The sequence below is a fragment of the Sus scrofa genome, chromosome 1 (genome assembly GCF_054392235.1).
Source record: "Sus scrofa isolate SSC_HxYL_T2T_F1_AM1 chromosome 1, Sscrofa_HxYL_maternal_Yorkshire_Landrace_v2.0, whole genome shotgun sequence".
Taxonomy (NCBI): domain Eukaryota; kingdom Metazoa; phylum Chordata; class Mammalia; order Artiodactyla; family Suidae; genus Sus; species Sus scrofa.
The window spans coordinates 228,583,340-228,605,776 of record NC_139383.1 but is presented as its reverse complement, the minus strand read 5'-3'; the positions used below and the strand labels follow the sequence as shown (position 1 = coordinate 228,605,776).

The 22,437-nt window shown below is 38.3% G+C and overlaps 1 protein-coding gene across 35 annotated transcripts in view; it reads right to left on the bottom strand.

The window, feature by feature from the left end:
• GLIS3 (GLIS family zinc finger 3) overlaps positions 1 to 22,437 on the bottom strand; it is a 674,383-nt gene that overhangs the window by 350,455 nt on the left and 301,491 nt on the right. For 4 of the 35 annotated variants that reach the window (XM_084986347.1, XM_084986356.1, XM_084986338.1 and 1 more), the window contains 2 exons: positions 2,359 to 2,534; positions 2,045 to 2,148 (listed from right to left, as the gene is read on the bottom strand). The exons of the other annotated variants lie outside the window; for them this stretch is intronic. In XM_084986347.1, coding sequence (XP_084842473.1) covers positions 2,045 to 2,078 — 34 coding nt within the window. In that variant the 5' untranslated portion in view covers positions 2,079 to 2,148; positions 2,359 to 2,534. The remainder of the gene's footprint in view (positions 1 to 2,044; positions 2,149 to 2,358; positions 2,535 to 22,437) is intronic. 35 annotated transcript variants of the gene reach the window in all.

The window sequence follows — 22,437 nt, the reverse complement described above, 5'->3', positions numbered from 1 at the left end:
GTCTTTTTAGGGCCACACCCACTGCATATGGAGGTTCCCAGGGTAGGGCAGCCTACGCCACAGCCACAGCCATGCCAGATCCGAGCTGTGTCTGCAACCTACACCACAGCTCATAGCAACGCCGGATCCTTAGCCCACTGAGCAAGGCCAAGGATCAAATCTGCATCCTCATGGATGCTAGTCAGATTTGTTTCCACTGAGCCAGGACAGGGACTCCCAAGAATTTATAATTTTATAGCTGCTGCTACCACCACCACCACTACTAGTATTAATAATAATACATCTATATGATAAAAGTAAAATGAGAGCTACAGTGAAAGATTTACTTGGTACTGGAGAAGGATGTCTGGCTCTAAAGCAAATTTACCATTCAGGTCATACAACAACCCTGAGTATTATCATCCCATTTCACAGAGAAGACAACCTAAGATTAAGAAAACTCAGGTAGTCCCACTCCAAATACACACACAGATATCCATGAGTTCATACATCCTTGACCACTACCCTCCATACAACTAGACAGATACTAAACAGGAAGAAGATAGCACAATTTGAAACTGATTCTTCTCTCCCAAAGCTGCAACACTCACCCACAGGCTCTAACATCTTGGTTGCCATATATAAGCAACAGTCATGAGGAATACCTTAATTTATTCTCTGTAGGTGCGATAAATTGTGTCATACATGCAAGTATAAACAGATGACACTATTTTAACCTTTAAAGTAGTAGTCAAATGGCCACTATATAACTCCTCTCACTTTCAGAAAATTTTGGTACATAACATTTTTTCCTTCACTCATTCAGGGATTAACTTGCATGTAAAGAGAAGGTAAAATATAAATCAAGATGATTACAACACAAAACAATGTCTGTTAAGATAAGATCAAAAGGCCGTTGGGACACTGAGGAGATAATGATAATGATGATGTGGTGAATTTTAGGAACACAATATGGAAATAAGTATCTGCATAGGTCTTACTATAGAAGGTATTTACTGATTTTTCTATTGATTCAATAGTCTTAAATGTGCACAATTAATCAGGATATAATTAGAGATGTAAGAATATGACAGGCACTTGCAGACATGCGCATGCCCACACACACACACACACACATGTGCGCTCACAGAGGAACACAAAGACAGTTAAGCAAAGTGTCAGGTTCAACAATAGGTAAATATGTGGTGTCCCGAAGGAGCAATCTCCCATGCAGTTTGACAGGGTCCCTTTCCACTAGAAATCTCAACCTTAAAAACAATATAAATGAAAACTTTAAGGGACATCTTTTCTAAAATTCTGCCTTAAAATTTCCTCTTTCAAAACTGTACTGACCTAAAAGCAGAGTCTAACCTGTGACCAGCTTTACCCAGGCAGGTGGCTGCACTCTGCTTTCACTAAGAAATAAAAATATTAACATAAGGTAGAGAGAAATGTGGATGTATGGGTGGGCAAGGTCAGTAGCATGGGAACCGAGAAGTGTCTGTGCCTTCTAGAGCCAAGTTATAGCCCAGGAAGCTAGGTTTGGTCTGTGGCTTTGTAGCTGTGTGAACCTGACCGAATCACTTACACTAAATCTCCCTGATAAGCTTAGCTTTGTGAGAACATATAATGAACTATCTAGCACCTGGCCTGACACAAACCAAATACTCAATAAGTGTTCATTTCTCTCCCTACCTGCAGATCATATCAGAAAACCTTTCATCTTTCATAATCTAAAAGACTTCCTTCCAACCAAAACAGATGATAAAATAATTTCAGAGTTTCTCTCATGAGAAAATGATGTATCCATACTCCCACTGTGCTTTGAATTCACAGATTTGTATGTCAAGAAGGAATAATAGAAATCATGTTTCCAATCTCCTTATTTAACAAATGGTAAAATTTAAGAGAGATAAGGTGACTTATCCCAGGTCAGGCATCTATTTAATTACAAAGTCAGAATAAAAATCCAAGTAATAAGGCACCCAACCAATCCCACTTTCTACTGTATCCTACTACATTCGCTGGACTGTCAGTTATAAAGGATGCGTAATTATTCAAATACCTCTGAAGCAGTCAAAAGCGTCTTTTGCCTTCATAATAGAATGAAGATGGGAGATGGTAGACTCCTCCTATACAGTGAGCATTGGGTCTGGGACGGAAGGGTTCCTGAAGAGATGAAGAGCCAGAGGAGAAAAGGGATAAGCACAAAGAAGGGGATAAGGAGTGAAAAGGGACACAAACTGAACCTGCAAGGGCCCCCAGACAGATTTCCCTCTCCCTTCTGTCTACAAGCCTTGAGGATACAAAAGCCACCACTCTCCCAGATCAGACAAAATGTATGAATTTTCAGGAGAAAAGAGAAATGAGATTGTTTACCTTCAATAGTGCAAAAAGAGGTTCAGTTTGAGTTTGCTCAAATCTCCTTAAAACTTGGGTTTCAGTAGAACCACCGCTGAACCACAGATTTTAGTGGAACCAGTGCTTGCTTATTTATCTGCCAAATGTAAATTTGCCATGGAACCAATGTTCAGGCTGCTCAGGAACAGCAAGCACTGTGTTAAGGAAAAGGAAAAAAAACTAATTCAGCATATCAAACTTGACAGCATAATTTTTTTAAAGATTCCCATTTCAAAGAAAGTTTTTAAGCAATGAATGAGGCTATAAGGAGATTATTTCCAGGCATAATAATAATTGCAGAAAATTGTCCAATTAGCAGTTAAGCACTGAGAGAATTCCTTTGCATTGTGGCCTTACTGTATTTGTCTTTGTTCTGAAGAAAAATTCTGCCTTTAGGAGTCTGAAATAATGGAATGGTTCTTCATTATGTCAAAGAGAGTTTGGATGGAGTCCCCATGGCACAAGGATCCGGCCTGGTAATGAAGCCTGATAATGAAGCATAAGAATCATCTGTTTCTAGTTAAACTAACTCACACCCTCCACAGCAGGGGGGAGCTCTGGCTGAAGACCCAAGGAAAGGAGAACCTTTTGGAAGGAGACAGAACCAGGGGCATTTGGGGTTAAGACCCTCAATCCTCCTTAAGCCCAACTCTTACCTACAGGCCTCTCAAAAAAAATTCTTTTAAAGAACCAGAAAACAAAATCATCATATAAAATTAAATTCTATTCAACAAGTATTTATGGGGCGCCCAATTTACATGGGTCTTGCACACTTGGAAACCAGAACTTTAAACCGTCCCAAGCCTATATCCTACCTACTCAACCAACCAGTAACACAGTTTTTTCCCACTGCCCTTCAAACCTCTATTAGTTGTCACTTCAGCAGCTGGTGAAAGCTCTGCTTCCTCCAACACCATTCAGCCATAAAGGCTGTGCGAGCCTCAGAAAGGTAAGATAAAGCTTAATCAAAGGAAGAACTTTCGAACAAGCAGAAGTGACCTGGCAACACTTGGTAAGGCAGAATTCTTGTTCCTGAAAGAATACAAGAAAGGGTTGCCAGGATATTGCAGAGAATGTAGAAGGGGAAAGGACTGGAAGAGAACATTCCTGAGGTCATCCCCGTCTCTTTATAACACCCCAAAAAGCTAAAAACAGTGTCAGGTTTTACATTTTTATGTAAATTATGAGAAATTTCAATATCCTCATCCAAAGCCGATTTTTTTTATGCTTCTTTATACTCTAGGCTTCTACTATGTGACACAAGGCAGTTAAATTAACTTATCTAGGCCTCAGATTTATCATCACTTAAATGGAGGCAAGGGATTACATAATCTCTCAAGTCCCTTCCAGTTTAAACCTTTTTTAAGTAAATACTGAGTTTACTCTCTCTCTCCTTTTTACCAAATTAAATTTCAAGAATCCTATTTATCTATAAAATTCAGCAGAATCCCCTAACAATCACTACATAGGAAAAGAAAATTCATTAAGGTGACAACACACAATATAAATATGACAAAATAATAGTTTTCTTATATACTATTAATTACCGGTTTCAAAATATAATGGAAAAAAAATTTAATTGAAAATACCTAGGAACTGGAGTTCCTGTTGTGGCTCAGAAGGTTAAGAACCCAAAATAGTGTCTATGAGGATGTGGGTTGGATCCCTGGCCTCACTCAGTGGGTAAAGTATCCACCATTGCCACAAGGTACAGCATAGGTTGCAGATCCAGCTCTCATTTGACCCCTAGCCCAGGAACTTCCATATGCCTCAAGTTGCAGCCCTAAAAAGAAAAAGAAAAACAAAACCAAAAAACCTAGGAATAGCATGTAACATGTAAAAACCACTTTTTGCTCCAAAAACATGGAAAAAAAATATATATATACATGTTCTTGGGTGAGAAGATTAAATACTGTAAGTGTGCTAATTTTTCCAAACTGTTTCAGAGACTTAATGCACAGTTTCTCAGTCTGTGTATTAATGAGTTTGCACCAATTAATTTTTTGGACTTTTTTTTGTGTGTTGGGGGTTGTGTCCTGTGCATGGTAGGATGTCGAGAAGCATCTCTAGGCTCTACCCACTAGATGCCAGTAGCCCTCCCCCAAGTTGTTGACAACCAAAACTAAATGCTTCCCAGACATTGCCAAATATCCCCAGGGGACAACATGCTCATGTAGAGAACCACTGATTTAATGCAAAGTCCTAATAGACACTTCCTCATTCATATTTTGATAATAGATTCTAAAGTTCATCTGGAAGAATAAACTATACTAACAATAAAGAAAACTTTGAAAGAAAAAAAAAATAGAGCTATGAAAGTAAAAAATGTAAAATACGGAAGGAAGACTATTAAAATGAACAAGGAAACAAAACAGAAGCAGAAGACCATGACCTCAGATAACTCAGATACATAATCCCAGTTAGCATACAATGTCATTACAAATGAGTAGGAGAAAGGCGATCATTCCTTAAAAGATAGTGGGGCAACTATTTATTGTTTGGGGGGGGAAAAATCAAAACTAAATCCTTATTCACATTATATGTGTTCAGATTATCTATTGCTACATAATAAATCATCCCAAAATTTAGGGTCTTTAAAAAATAACAATTTATTATCATCTCCTGTGTTCCTGGGAGTTGAATGGGCTCTGCAAGATGCTTCTCACTTGTGGTTGCTCCTGAACTGCAGTCAGATGGAAACTAGAACTGCAGTTATCTGAAGGATAAATTGCGTAGACTTCTAAGGTGTTTCCCTCATAACCGGGCTGTCAATGGGAACATCTAAAAATCGCCTCTGTGTACAGCTTGGTATTCTCACAGCATAGTGGCTGACTTCTAAGACTAGCTATTTCCAGGCCAGTTAAGGGCTTGCCTGCCACAAGAACAACATAACTTCTGCCATATATTGTTGGCCAAAGAAATCTAAGGGCTCACTCAAATTCAAAGGGGCAAAGAAAGAAACTAACTTTACCTCTTGAGAAGGAACTGGCAGTCACCCCACAGAAAAGCACATGGAATGGGAGAGATGTTTTCAGTCACCATTGGAAAATGTGATTATATTTTCCAGATATCAAAATAAATTCCAGGTAAATTAAGAGCTAAATATTATTAATAAATATTTATTAAAAATAAAATATAAAACAACTAAAAGAAAATATATCTGAGATTTTTTAAATTTTAGAATGAAGAAGGCAAAGACAAACAGATGTAACTGCAAAAATATGTTACTCAAAAAGTACCATAAACAGGAGTTCCCGTCGTGGCGCAGTGGTTAACGAATCCGACTAGGAACCATGAGGTTGCGGGTTCAGTCCCTGCCCTTGCTCAGTGGGTTAACGATCCGGCGTTGCCGTGAGCTGTGGTGTAGGTTGCAGACGCGGCTCGGATCCCGCGTTGCTGTGGCTCTGGCGTAGGCCGGTGGCTACAGCTCCGATTCAACCCCTAGCCTGGGAACCTCCATATGCCGCGGGAGCGGCCCAAGAAATAGCAACAACAACAACAAAAGACAAAAAAAAAAAAAAAAAAAAAAAGTACCATAAACAAAACTGAAAAGCAAACCAAAGACTAGGAAAATACCAGTATTCTACATAATAAAGGATTTGGGGTATAAAATGTAAAAAGGCCTTACAAATCAATAATAAAGACAAACATTCTTACGGGGGGAAAAGGCAAAGGACATAAACAATTCACAAAAGAAGAATCCAGTAGATAAGACATAAAATAGTTATGCTCTGCTAGATTGAGTAGAGAGTATAAAATGTGATATAATTCATCTGGGAAGCAACTTGGTAATACAGTCAAGGGTACTTTAAATGTTCATTTAACCTAATAATATAACATTGTTTAAAAAGATATTTGTGATAATACAGTTTTAACAGAAAAGAAATAAAACCTAATTAAATAAATACAGTAGGAGTTCCCTGATAGCTCAGTGGGTTAAGGATCTAGAGGTGTCACTGCTGTGGTTCTAGTCACTGCGGGTTCAATCTCTGGCCCAGGAATTTCCACATGCTGCAGACGTGGCCAAAAATAAATAAATAAACAAATGAAGTAAACTTCCCGTCCCACACACACAAAAATGTCTGTTGCACTTTCAAAGAATACTGAAATACATGGGAGAAAGTTTGTAACACAAGGGAAAGAAAAAAATACAAGAAAACACAAACCTTTGCTTAGATATTTATGACCACTACTATCTATCACAGGATATTCACACATATTTATCTCCTAAATATTAACAATGGATACCTCTGTGTCTGGGGAATATTGACATTGGTAGGTGATTTTACATTATTCATTTACATTTATCTTTTTTTTTTCAGTATCTACATTTTTTTCCTATGGTAAATGTATATTATTCTTACACTCAGAAAGAAAAAGCTATTTAAAGAAAAAATACTAGTACTGATGGGTGAAAAATTGAAAAGGTCACATGTTACTAAGTTACTGCCAAAAGATTGAAAAGCCAGCAAAAAGGAGAATAAGCAAGCTTGTGCAGCCAGTGACATCAGGGGCAATTACACCTGGAACCACTGACCCATTACATGGCCCATTTGGTCTGCAACCAGAGAGTCACCTTCCCAGGCTCATGGCTAGCGACAGTATAGATTCTCTTGTAGTTAAGTGTGACTGCTTTTACAAACTTTTCTTTTTTCCCTTTCAATAGTGAGCCCATTTATTTTCTTTGCAGAGCTCAAAGTGTTTCTGCTTCTGTTTTCAGAGGCCTTTCAAATGACAAAATACTTAGGAGAAACCTATACTCAAACAGATAGACATTTGCCTCTGCTATCTCTAGCCAAAAGCCCTCCTGAATTTCAGAGGGCCCTGGTCAGGTGCAGCCATTACTATTCCTTCAAATGGAGGAAACGTAATAGAAACTCCCTAGTCCACTAGTTCTCAGACTCAAGTGTTCAGCGGAATACCCTGGAAGGTCTATAAGAACACAGAATGCTGGAGCCCCACCCCAGAGTTGCCACATATGGGGTGGGGCCTGAGGATATGCATTTCTAATGAGTTCCCCCAGCTGATGCTGATGCTGCTGGCCCAGGGATTCCCACTTTAAGAACCACTGCTCAAGATCATATCAACAACTAAGCATCTTCCTGATGTGTGCTACAGCTATTTGTTTATTCCTATTATACACATTAATAATATATTATTTGATATTTGTTAACAATCTATAACCCAAATTAGTCCCAGGGCCCCTCATTCCAGCTTCAGATGGAGTAATCCATTCAAAGGAACAAACTTGAGCAACACTGGTAACGATAATTTTTCTGCCTTTGCTCTCTACCATTCCCCCTTGATTAGCAACTCTCACACCGCTTAGTAGTCCCCAAACCTTCCTTCACTCTTTCACTCTCACATAACAAAACAAACTCTCCCCAAGTTCCTGCAGAAATAAGCTTCTTCCCTCCCTTGTCTCTTCCACTATTCTCTTCCAACACAAATTCATCAACTCCCATTCCCCTGTCTCCCCTTACTATTTAGCTTATTAAATTCTCCCAAAAAAGATAGGGTGGGGTTAGGAAAACCGTGGGGAAGCATGAAATATCTTTCTTTGGGTCAGCTCTATATTTTTCTCAATGGGCAAGAGGAGAAAGAAGCACTCAATCACACAAGCACTAATTATTTCTGTTCTACTACACATCCAACCATCCATCCATCCATCCCTCCATCCATTCACTACTCATTTACCAGGTGTTTACTATACAATAGTTAGAAGGTAGACATCTGAAAGGCAGAATAATGCTTAATGGACAGAGTAGTTAGCCTGAATGATGTAAGTTCAGACTTGAATTTTATGTTCCATAAAACCCAAGAGCAGATATCTGAAATATCTTCTTCAGAGCTTCTTTTCATTTCCCCCCCATTAAAATGTATATATCCTTGTTAAGAATAGCCCTTTAATTTGCCAAGGGTAATTTATACCTAAGTGTGAGTAAATTTCAAACCTTTAACTGGTGGGGAGGGCTCAGGATGTCTTAGAGAAATAATGGAAATGCTTTTTAAGTAAGAAAAGGATATTGGATGGGAGTGTGGAGGGCATTTGAGACAAACAATGTCCTTCCCTGGTTATGACTTCCCTGAAGGATGTCCCTGAAATGTTCTTCCTCACCCTAGCTTGCATGTAGTACTGCAACAGTTCTCAAAGTGTAGTGCCTGAACCAATAGCATCAGCATCACCTGGGAATGTGTTAGAAACAAATTCTCAAGCTGCACCCCATGCATACCAAATCACTAGAGTCTATGCACTGGCATTTTCCTAAGCCCTTTGGGGAATTCCAATGCACATTCAAGTTTAAAAAGCACAGCTCTGGGTGTTCCCTTTGCGGCTCAGCAGAAATGAACCTTACTAGTATCCATGAGGATGTGGGTTCGATCCCTGGCCTTGCTCAGTGGGTTTAAGGATTCATCATTGCCGTGAGCTGTGGTATACGTCGGAGACATGGTTCAGATCCCACGCTGCTATGGCTGTGGTGTAGGCCAGCAGCTGCAGCTCTGATCTGACCCCTAGCCTGGGAACTTTCATATGTCGTATGTGCACCCTTAAAAAAAATCAAAATAAAAATAAAAAGCAATGCTCTAATGTCTAATACAGTCCCTGCCTCTCTACCATCAGTATGTACTACTATGATTGCTCTTAATGATATGTCAGACTAATTTATCAGTATAAGAATACTGTTTTCAGAAAGGTACATGAGGGAATTATAAGCTATTCACTGAGTGGTAAATTGTGTGATAATGAGGCAGAGGGTAGGTGCCTAACTCTAAGTATGGAGCCACTGGATAAAAAAGAATATCATCAATGTGAACATCTCTGAGAAGGTAAGTCTTTTGCCTCCCAAATGGTGCAACTTGCAATGACTGCCAAAGCAGGAGTGGTTTTGCTTTCTTTTTACAATTAGAGCTCTCAAAAGAGCATGTCTTCACATGCAATTGAAAAAGGCCCACAAGAATCCCCCTTGCACAATGAAATGATCATCTCACGTTATTGAACATCCTTGGTCTTTCTTTGGAGGGGAAAGAGGAGGAAGGAAGATGCATATTTTTAGAACCAGAGAATGATTTTTCATTCAATGAAACAACATAGTAGAGGCTTAAATCAAGTGTGTGGAAATAATATGTTGTTATTACTAGTCTTAACTCTGCTAAATTATAACCTATAAACCCTGCAATGCTTGACTTAAATATCCCATCTGCATGTGCAGGAAATCTAAATGGTTATTTCCTCTTTTATTGCATGCATTACAGGAGGATTTACTGTTGCTCCACAAAGCACATATGAGGAGCATGTTATCCAGGATGTCAGTGTAACCAGGCACGATTGATAAGCATACAGCTCACATCACATATGTATTCAGGGAGCCTTTATGTGCAGTTAATTAGTTTAGCTATTGCTTTTATGGTTCATTTAGAAGCTTCATGCTTCATTAAATATCAATAAATTTTATCCTCAAAAAACCTTTTCAGTAAAAATACGATTGTCTCTTCAAGTGATAATCTTCTTAATGGATGTATATATTGCAAGCATGTCTATCAGGAACGACAAAACTCTGAATTGCCATGGTTGCAGTACCCCAAAGTAATATGCAAATTTTATTCTATAGTTTAAAACACATGCCTCATCCACACATATTTTCTTACAGTAGGAGAAAAAAATCTTTTTTAACTTTCCAAAAATGATGCATCTTTTAAGCTTCTATTTTTATTTCATCAAGAATGCCTACTTATGTTTCATAAGCTCCTTTTATCCATTACATCAATTCCAAGTTCTCTTTATTGGAAAGACAAGCTTTAACACCTTTTCATAGCATGAAAGAGAAATTTTCAGGAAACATGTGTTCCCTGATACATGCATCCAGAGAGGTCAGGGATCATAATTACTGGGCTTATCCTGTCAAGTATTACAGTCAACTCTATTAGTGAATGATCTGGGCGGTTCAATGAATGCCAGGAGCAGGTAGATCAATTGAGGAGAGTCAGATGTGAAAGGAAGATCCATCTGCCTAAGCAGAAATAGTGCCTTCTGGAATACTCTCTCCTGCCTTCTAGGTCCAGTTCACACATCTCTGTGGAGACATCCCCAACCTGCTCAGACAGGGAAGTTGTCACTCTTTTCCTTATTTTCCTACAGCGCTTGGTTAATGCTTACATTACAGACTGTATTACAATGTCTCATAGTTATCCATTCAGTCATTCATCCACTCACTCAACAAAAGGGTAAACAAGACAAGAGAGAACTGCTTTTTCATAAAATGTACATTCTAGTGGTGAAGAGATATACAATAAAATAAGTAAATGAATAAATAAACAAGATAATTTCAAACAAAGATAAGTGCCATAAAAGAAAGAAAACAGGTAAATGGGCTTATGAACATGGAAGGGAGGGGGTGGTGGTAGTGGTTGCAGTTACTTTGGTCTGAGTGGCAGGAAGGCCTCTGGAAGAGATGGCTTATGAGCTGAGCCACAAACAGTTAAACCAGCCATGCAACAACATGGTAGAGTCCCAGGCAGAGGAAGCTGTAAATACAAAGACCTTAAGGCTAATCCAGCTTGTATACTGGAGAAAGGAAAAGAAAACTAGGCAGACTAGAATGTACCCTGCAAAAGGAAGCCTAAATATGGAGTTCCCATCGTGGCTCAGTGGTTAATGAATCCGACTAAGAACCATGAGGTTGTGGGTTCGATCCCTGGCCTTGCTCAGTGGGTTAAAGATCCACCATTGCCGTGAGCTGTGGTGTAGACGTGGCTCAGATCCCACATTGCTGTGGCTCTGGCGTAGGCCAGCGGCTACAGCTCCGATTAGACCCATAGCCTGGGAACCTCCAAATCCGCAGGAGCAGCCCTAGAAAAGGAAAAAAGAACAACAAAAAAAAAGGAAGCCTAAATAAATTTGGAGAAGACTTGCCAATCTTTTGACTTTAGACTACTGAGCTCCTAGAAAACGGGGTCAGTGTCTCACTTGAGTTGGCATCTCTAGTCCTTAGTCTCACATAAGACACATGACCAAAAAATATGTGTTGAATGAATAAAGTGAAAGAGCCATTTCCCAAGGTTATATGTAAAACACAGGGATTTTTTCCTATTACTTTGTATAATCTGCCTTTGCTCAGTCCCCTCTTTCAATAGGGATGATCATGTTCTATGATCTATGATCTATTGTATCTATGCAAAGATAACATACCATAGACTCTTAAGGCTAGAGAAGGTTCTTTTAGTTATATTTCCATCAGAGATAATGAATTTGTGCTTGGAGGTCCACGTGGTTTTACTGATTGCTCTTGTAACCAAGAGTGAAATAAGTTCAGCAGAGGAAAATCAGGAGTTAAAAGGGCAATTCAGTAAAGTTTCAGAAAGTAGCTCAGAAAGGCTCAGACTCATGTCCTGGGATTTGTTTATTTATACAGTACTTAAATTCAGCCGATGATGACCAATCAAAAATGAACATTAACATTACTGTCATCACTGTCACCATCATCACCAATATCGTCACTTTGAACATGAAATAATATAAATGAACTTTCCCAGTGCACTTTATTATCAGGATGGATGAAGAGAAAGGGAAAAAGGAGACAGCCTACTAGAACTACTCTACATAATATTGTCAGTCTTTTCAAAATTGGTTAATTTTGCCTTCTCTGCTTCTTCCTCATAACAGGTATGGTAGGTAGGAGATAATTTTTGAATAATGGATGAATGAACAACTGGTTTCATTTCTTCACAATAAGCCCCAATAGTGAAGAGGAAATGACCAGGTTGGCACTGACAGGCTCTAAGACTGCCACAAATCCAGAAAGCCTTAAACCCACACACCTACAGTCAACTAATCTATGACAAAGGAGGCAAGAATATACAATGGAGAAAAGACAGCCTCTTCAATAGGTGGTGCTGGAAAACTGGACAGCCACAAGTTAAAGAATGAAATTAGAACACTTCCTAACACCATACACAAAAATAAACTCCAAATGGATTAAAGACCTAAATATAACAACAGATACTACAAAACTTAGAGGAAGACATAAGCCAAACACTCTCTGACATAAATGACAGCAATATCTTCTCAGTTCCACCTCCTAGAGTAATGACAATAAAAAAAAATAAACAAATGGGACTTAATTACACTTTAAAGTTTCTGCACAGCAAAGGAAACCCTAAACAACACAAAAAGACAACCCACAGAATGGGAGAACATCTTTGCAACTGAAGCGACTGACAAGAGATTAATCTCCAAAATTTATAGTCCTTCTGCAGTTCCACACCAAAAAAAATAAACAACCCCATCAAAAAATGGGCAGAAGAGCTAAACAAAAAATTCTCCAAAAAAGACATACAGATGGCAGAAAAACACATGAAAAGATGTTCAACATCACTCATTGTTAGAGAAATGCAAATCAAAACCACTATGACGTACCACCTGACACCAGTCAAAATGGCCATCATCAAAAAGTCTACAATGAGTAAGTGCTGGAGAGGGTGTGGATTAAAGGGAACCCTAGTACACTGTTGGTGGGAATGTAACTTGGTGCAACCACTGTGGAAAACAGCATGGAGATTCCTCAGAAAACTAAACATAGAACTCCCATTTGATCCAGCAATCCCACTCCTGGAAATCTATCCAGAGAAAACCAGGACTTGAATAGATGCATGTACTCCAATGTTCACTGCAGCACTATACACAATAGCCAAGACATGGAAACAACCTAAATGTCCATCAACAGAGGAGTGGATCAAGAAGCAGTGGTACATATAACACAATGGAATATTACTCAGCCATTAAAAGGACCAAAATACTGGTATTTGCAGGAACATGGATGGACCTAGAAATTATCATGCTAAGTGCAGTCAGACAGTGAGACACAAACATCATATGCTACACTTACATGTGGAATCTAAAAAATGGACACAATGAACTTCTTTGCAGAACAGATACTAACTCACAGACTTTGAAAAACTTATGGTTTCCAAATGAGACAGGTTGGGAGGTAGGGAGATGCACTAAGGGTTTGGGATGGAAATGCTGTAAATTTTGGTTGTGATGATCATTGTACAACTTTAAATGTAATAAAATTCTTTGAATAATATTAAAAAAAAAAACAGAAAGCCAAGTGTGACCACATTGGATATGTGTGGGAAATGCAAACTTGCTAGATTTATGCACACCAGTAAAAAATTCCAAAGGGGCCTCATGCCAGGAAAATGCCTTATTTTGTCAGAAAGTACATCTCCCACACAGCAGCAGGTCTGGCATAGCTTGAGCCACATGTTAAAAACAAAGCAAAGTGACATGTGATACAGGCCTCACTGCCTGATGACAATTCACGAGCTGTCTTCACTCTGAGCTTTTCTGAGACAAACTGAGTCCACATATCTCTAGCCTGTTTGACAGTTTTGTCTTATTATCATGCTGTTTTCTACAAGCTCCTTGCCTTTTAGGTAATTAAGGTTTATTTTTCTTATTACAATTTCAAGATTTATTTCCAAATTACAACTAATTACCTAATTCTAAGGAACTCCATACTTTCTTTCTTTGTTAGATTTTTATTTTTTTCATTATAGTTGATTTACGGTGTTCTTTCAATTTCTACTGTATAGCAAAGTGACCCAGTCTCTCTCACACACGCACACACACATATTCTTTTTCTCACATTATCCTCCACCATGTTCCACCACAAGCGATTAGATATAGTTTCTTGCGCTATACAGCAGGATCTCATTGCTTATCTACTCCAAAAGGAATAGTTTGCATCTATTAACCCCAAACTCCTAGTCCATCCCGCTCCCTAATCACTCCCCCATTGGCAGCCACAAGTCTGTTCTCAAAGTCCATGATTTTCTTTTCTGCGAAAAGGTTCATTTATTTTTGCCATATATTAGATTCCAGATATAAATGATATATGGTATTTTTCTCTTTCTGACTTAACTTCACTTAGTATGAGAGTCTCTAGTTCTAAACATGTTGCTGCAAATGGCACTATTTTGTTCTTTTTTATGGCTGAATAGTATTCCTTTGTGTATATATACCACATCTTCTTAACCATTCATCTGTCAAAGGATATTTAGGCTGTTTTCATGTCTTAGCTATTGTGAATGGTGCTGTAATGAACATACGGGTGCATGTATCTTTTTCAATGAAAGTTTTGTCCAGATACATGCCCAAGAGTAGAACTGCTGAGTCATATGGAAGTTCTATATCTAGTTTTCTGAGGTACCTACATACTGTTTTCCATAGTGGTTGTACCAATTTACATTCCTACTGACCATGTAGGAGGGTTCCCTTTTCTCCACACCCTCTCCAGCATTTGTTATTTGTTGACTTGTTAATGATGGCCATTCTGACTGGTGTGAGGTGGTACCTCATTGTAGTTTTGATTTGAATTTCTCTAATAATTAGTGATGTCTAGCATTTTTTCATGTGCCTATTGGCCATCTGTTTATCTTCTTTAGAGAAATCTCTATTCAGGTCTTCTGCCCATTTTTTCAATTGGGTTGTTGGTTTTTTGCTGAGTTGTATAAGTTGTTTGTATATTTTAGAGATTAAGCCCTTGTCAGTTGCATCATTTGATACTATTTTCTCCCATTCTGTAGCCAATCTATAGCTACATTACTGTTTCAGAAATACTGTTTTTCAACCTTTGGAAGCATGTAGATAACTTCAAAAAACATTCAAATCAACTGACATACCATGTAGTAGCATGTCTCTTAACAATGACTGAGTGACCAACATTTCAGTAACTCACTGGTAATCATCATAGTTTATACTACATTGGTTTTATGAAAGTCAAACTTTTAAAGAATGTTAGCCTACTAAAAATCCAATTTTGTTTTGTTTTGTCATTTCCACAACACCTGCTCTGACCCTGGATAATAAGAGTTAAAAAGAGTTTTTACTTACACTGGGCGGAAGAGCCATGAAGACCATAAATGACTTTCAAATCACTCTTTTGTGGATACATCTTATTTTATTCCCCCTCTTAGTCAGTGTCTATTTGTCTCTCTCCCTCCCATCCAACTCTGATTATTGGTAGTAACAAATAACTCACTTGCTACAATAGTTTCATAGGGCTTCCATAACAAAAGTACTACAAACTGAGTGGCTTTGAATAACAAAAATTTATTCTCTCTCAGCTCTAGAGGCTAGCAGTCCTAAATCAGTGTTGATGGGGTCTTGTTCTCTCTGAAGGCTGTAGGGGAGGATCTTTCCTTGCCTCTTTCTAGCTGCTGGCGGTTGCCAAATAATCAATCCTTTGTAGCCCTTGCCTTGTAGACACACCACTCTGACCTCTACCTATGTTCACATACTGTCCTCCCTGTGTGTCTTCAGTGTTCACATGGCATTCTCATCTTGGAATCTATGTCCACATTTCCTTCTTTTTATAAAGATAAAGTTATTGGATTTGGCCCCACCCTAATCCCAGTATGAAATCATCTTTTAATTTGACTGCATCTAAAAAATTCTATTTCCAACTGAGGTTACATTCTGAGATTTCAGGTAGGCATGAAATTGAGGGGAACACTCCAACCCAGTATGATTGCTAAGTGACATCCTTTCAAGGTGTCTGAAGAACACTGCTATGAAAAGAATATTTACAGATAAAACAATTGCCCATGGAAGAACAGTGAAAAGAAAGTGATATAAGTGGGAAAAAAAGTATAAAAGGAAAACTGCCAAAGGTTTGGTAATTTCAGGCCTAAATTATTCTCACCTATGAGGTCAATTACCAAGAGATCCATCATGCAAAAATACCTACCCAGCTACCCCTTCAAAAAAGTGACCCTTCTGGCTGAAGCAACCTCTTTTCTGGACCCCACTTCCTTAGTGGGTCATCCTTTATTCAACTTTCACACCATCTACATGAAGACATAAGTGTCAACAGTGCCTGGGCAACATGCTAGGCACTCTATACACATAGTATTATCACATCTAACAGAAAAGAAAAGAAACTAAAGTTCATCAAGATAAAGCAAGCAGCCCCAAGTCATACAGGAGATTCATACAGGTAGAGAGATACAACTGGATCCAAAGCAGATGTCTCATTTTTTTAAGTCTGTGCATGTGCACATGCATGCACACACACACACCAATAGTTCAAAAATGACCATTTTATTTACCTTTTATCTAAAACACATCATCTTCTTAATCCTCAAAATATCAGAACTAGAAAATACCTCAGCTATCATCTATTACTATTTCATTTTACAGATGAACACACTGAAGACTAGAAATGATAACTGCATGACTTGGTCACTGGGAAAAACTAGTGACTAAATTGGATAAGAGCTTCAAACACTCTGCATCCTAGTTCAGATTGGCAACATCTAGCCTCTGTAGTAGGTAATATTCTATATAGTAAGGTAGCAATCTATGCAATAAGACCATATCATAGGCAAGTTGACAAGGTAGGGTGGAGTATGTAAATTAAAATCTTGGCTTGTTACTTAGATATGTGGGATGGCCACTTAATATTTTAGCTGAAATATTCTTAAGTATAAAATGGAGGTAATAAAGACATGAGTCACATAATATCTAGTGTTTAATAGTATTGCTAAAAGGATTAAATGTGCTTAGAATATTGCCTAGTACACATCAAATACTTAGTATATGTTAGTTGTTGATAGCAGTTTTGTTTTAGTTTTTATTACTACATCATCATCATTGTTATTACCATTCAATAAAAAGCTACAAATTAACAACTTCAGTGTTTTTCATCACTATATGTTTCTAGCTGTCACACTGGTTACAAGTACTCCCTCAGTCAGGGACACAATGATACAGTGATTTCCTGGTCTTTCATAATAATTAACTTCAACCTTATTTCATAATCTACTTTATGCCAGTCTAGTTGCACAAAATGTGCAAAAGGTCTATATTCAGGTTTTAATTTCCCTGGTTCTGTGGGTCTACACTTAATTGCCTTCTTCAAATGATGGTGGGTCATTTAGTGTCCTGAAAAACCAACAGTGTTATTACATCCTGACTCTGACAAATCCTTGCTCTTGTCTCTCATTTTATCTCTTTGAGTCTCAGGAAGGCAAACCCTGGGAAAATTATACAAACAGCCCCAAATATTTGAAATCAGCATTGTCCTCACATGCACATGCCTCTCTGAAAGCTTAGAGCATTTTCCTTTCAGTAGTATTCTTTCATTAGCCCACAGCTTGCTAATTAATTGGAATTTTCTAGGGCTTTTGCTGTTGTGACAAAGTCAAACAATGCAAAATCTCATTCCTTCTTGTTAAAGAGATCCATCCACCCTCCAAAGAGCAGCACAAAGACGGCTGGGATAAGAGGGAGGATTAGGTTGACTTTGAAAGGGTCAGACTTCATGAGTTCCTGTGCACTGCCGCCCCCTCCCCCCGCCCCCACTTCCCTGTCCACAGCTGCCTTCATCTTCACCAAAACTGATTTATGGGACGTGACATCTTAACCATGGTTTTTATACAAAAGAGAGGCTGCTTAGAAGGTATTATGTAGGATCTAAAATTAGATGGCAAAGAACATCCTACAGGCATGTATAAACAATATTGGGAGGCAAAAAATACTGTATTAAGTGAGAGGACTATTTAAGAACAAAATTTATGGATTATGGAAGGGACCAAAACCTGAATGAACAGACCCAAGTAAGGCACAAACCAGGCTTAAATGAAAAGGAGTTCCCATTGTGGCTCAGCATTAACAAACCCCACTAGTATCTATGAGGACGTGGACTCAATCCCTAGCCTCATTCAGTGGGTTAAAGATCCAGCATTGCTGTGAGCTGCGATGTAGGTTACAGATGTGGCTCAGATATGGCACTGCTGTGACTCTGGCATAGGCCTGCAGCTATAGCTCCAATTAGACCCCTAGCCTTAGAACTTCCACATATTGCTTATACATACATGCTTAACCTTGGCAAAAACAGTGCCACTTAAACAGAAGAGAGGAGAGCAACTGGAGAGTGAGCATAGGGAAGGAGAGTGAAGAGAGATTAATTATGAATCTTGCTCTTGGTTTCCATTTCAATGTATCATGCTATGATTTGATACACTAGGCTACTAGAACTTGTGGAAACCTTTATGATCTGTGTCTCATCAACACTGTGAGAGGCTCTAAAGTACCTCTGACTTTGAGGCTCCATGGACGCAGAATAATAGAATCTAGAGGGATCTTGAGACATGACAAGGAGGTCATTTCCAATGTCACCCCTGCAAAGTTCCTTTTGATATAAATACCTACTTGAACATGCAAGCCAAAAAAAAAAAAAAAACATTCTATGCTTTTTAAAACTACATCCTTTTCCATTTATCTGTTTATAGATAAATGCTTATAAAAATATTTTTTAATATCCAGACCTACACATTATGACATGGAACTATATCTAAAGTTTCACTGAAGCAGAAACTGGGAGGCTTTCAAAAAATCTCCCCTCTACACTGATGCCTAAGGAGCACTTCCTCCAGTCACCTAAGATGCCACGTAGTTTTTAATAAGTTGAGTATGAGGTGCCTGTGTAGATATTCAGATATAACCATATGGGTAGTTGGAAGAGAGAGCCTGAAAATGGGACTAGAACAAGGTTCAATGTGTATCAACATGTACAGAGTCTTCAGTGCAGGTGAGACTGCTCAAGGATGACATATATGGGGATGGAGAATAGTGGAAAGGATAAAACTCTAAGAATCTGCAATGCTTAGGGATGCATGCAAAAAGGAATGCAAAAGAGGAACAGAAAGTATCTTTGGGGTGGGATGGGATGAGCAGGAGGAAGCAAGATGGGAAGCTACAATAATTAAACACACAGACTCTGAAGTAAAACCTCCTGGCTTCAAATCTTGCAACTACTGCCTACAGGACTGGGAACATCAAATAAAATACAAAACTTCTCTATATTTCCATTTCCTCCTCTAGAAAATGGGGAAAACAATAGCACATCACATAATTGTTGTAAAGTTATCTGACAAAGTCTTGCTCATATTAAGAATTCAGAAACTTTTTGCCATGATTAATATGTTTATAGGAATGGATTCAGAAGGTTATGGGTGACCAGGAGCATCTCACATCCTCTCCTAGAACTGCTATGAATACACTAAATAGAAAGGAAAGCCTCAGCCCAAAAGTCAGTGGGGGAGAACCCAGTAAAGCAAAGAGAGACCACAGGATAAAGAAGATGAGGAACCAAGAAGATTTTTACCAAAAAAGAGGCTCTTGATATTTGGCTGCCTAAGGGATGGTGTGGAGAATCAGCCATAAAATAACCATTCTTAAACAACAGCAAAGTGAAAGAGCTGCACTAGAGATGTGAGGTCAAGTTCTGACCTGTTAACCAATGGCACATCTTGAAAATGTTCCTTCTTCTACCAGAATTTCAATTTTATACATAGAAAATATCCAACTAAAGACTTCCAGTTCCCACCATTTATAATTTTTGGTATTCTATAAATTAGCCTAAAGGATTCATTGACTACAGCTGAAAAGCAGAAAGACTGATGAAGACATTAGGGATTAGAAGGACTTTAGCCTCTTATGTTTTCAGCATGAATCAGAACCCGAGTTACCTGCAAATTTAGTAAGTGGAGATATCATGTTTTCTCTCCTCTTCTGTTTCCTCTTCAATTTGCCCCAAACCCAGAAATGAGAGGAAAGAAAAGGATCTTGTTCAACCACAACTCCAACAAAGCTCTGAGGGTAGGAAAGGGAGATGGTGGATATAAGAAAGATAAAAATGCACCTAACATTGATTGAAGTGGAGAATCAGAAGTAAACTCAATTAACAGACCTGAAAGAATAAATACCATGCCTAATTCATAAACCTCATTTTACCATTGAACCAAATGACTTTCAAAGCAAAGTGAATCATCCAAAAGGAAACAGCTAGTGACGCAAAGCTGGAATAGGAGCTCATGTATGCTGATTCAGTTCAGTACCACAGAAGTATGCATTCCATAGAAGTATGCATCTAACTGGTATGCAGCAAATTCCAAATTATGACATTCCCTAATAAGAGGTTTTATGTGGGAGGTAGTGGGAATAATTGACTACAATTGCTAAATTCTTGGGAAATTTTTTGATTTCCCCATTTTTATGGAAAGCTGAGAGGACAAACAGGAAAGGAAAATAAAATACATTAAGCCCCAACTATGTGCCAGACATTTCTGCTAAGTGATTTAATGTATGTTCTCACATACCTCATCACTCTGTGAGTCTCATAGGTTGTGAACTCCCTGAGGAGAAGGGCAGTGTTGAACTCAACCATGAACCTCAGTGCTTGACAAAATGCTGGTACACAGCTGGTGTCCAATATATGCTTGATGAATAAGTGTAAGATTTTGCTGGTGCATAAAGTAAGGATCAGAGATATTAAGTAATGTATGCAAGGGGGTCACATTACTAGTAAAAGTAGTAGAAACTGGAATCTGAATGTGGGATTGTCTGATCCTAGTACATTCACGTTCCTTTCACTGCGTGGACCACCTTTAACATACTTTTCTTTGATCCCAAGAAAAAAATGTTTATTTTCTAACAGAGGCAGTGGCTGATTTTTTATCACACATATGGTTATTAACATCCTCTTCTTTAAATCCTAGATTGCTTTCAAAGTGTTTTTTTCAAGATGCCATTTTTGCTCTGGTTACTCCTCTCCAATGGCCAAGCATGATCAGGATCTCTAGGGTGCTAAGGAGAAGACACACTCAAGGGCCAATAGTGATGAAGTGCAGAACAACAAGAGGGGCATGTTGGTTATGGGCTCCAGTTTGAGGTCTGTTCTTATCCTGTAGAGATAATATAATTGGTCTGGTTAAAGGCAATCTTTTCTTCCCTCCTTGATAGCAAAGGTTTCAAATTAAAACGCTGTAAATCTGACCAATTTTTGTCTTTCTCCTCTCTCCCTCTTTCTCTCTTTCTCTTCTCTAGCTTGCCACAGCTTTAGAATAGCTCTCTATTATAAATGAATGTCTAAAGTATATCCAAAAAAGAAGTTTCTTCCCTAATTATTTATATATAAAAGAAGTCAAGTCTTTCAGATATTTTTTACTTGAGGCAGTTAACTAGACTCTATATTTTCCATCCAAGAAAACCCAAAGAAATGGACAATGATCCAAAACAGACTACATTTGACAGACTACATTCAGTATATTATATACAAAGTAATGTTCCCACAACAAAGTCTCTAAATGAATGTCACTATGTCTGAATAGAGGAATAAAATTAAATTGTGATAAAAGCAAGTTGTTTAAAGGATCTTTAGTTCATGTCTATCAAATTATCTTGAACATTATGTACTAAACAAAGGATCTGATACTCAGATTATTAAGCAATAGAAATATTTTGAGAAATAAGCCAACATTTTTATTTTAGAAAAGATTTATGTATTATTTTCCAATTTTATGGGTATTGTAATTGTCCTCCAAACTTTGAACAGTGTCAAATTCTTTTCCAGCTCATATTCTGCATTACTATGTTCTTTTTAATGCTGAAGGACCATGTTGGGATGACTTATGGTAAATTAAATGAGAAAATCCATAGAAATAGGCATAAACCTTTGATCCCTAGTTAGGTATAATCACTGAAACATAATTCTGTTTAAAACATATTCTCTAACTGGTTTATAAGATTCAGATTTATTGGATTTATTTATTTGTATTTATTTAGAATCTATAAGAAGAAAATCATGGTAACAATGTACTACTTAATTTCTAAGTGATGAGCTATTTAAACTTAAACTCACAGTATTCTGGTATTTTCCCCCATGGGGCCAAAGATCATCGCCACCACCTTCAATTAATAAGGAGAGAGCTGGGGAGTCCCCCTCCTGACACAGTGGAAACGAATCCCACTAGGAACCATGAGGTTGCGGGTTCGGTCCCTGGCCTCACTCAGTGGGTTAAGGATCAGGCTTTGCCATGAGCTGTGGTGTAGCTCGCAGATGTGGCTTGGATCTGGCATTGCTGTGAGTGTGGCGTAGGCCGGCAGCTATAGCTCCAATTAGACCCCTTGCCTGGGAACGCCCATATGCCACAGGTGCGGCCCTAAAAGGTCGAAAATAAATAAATAAATAAGGAGAGAGCTGATTGTTCTGT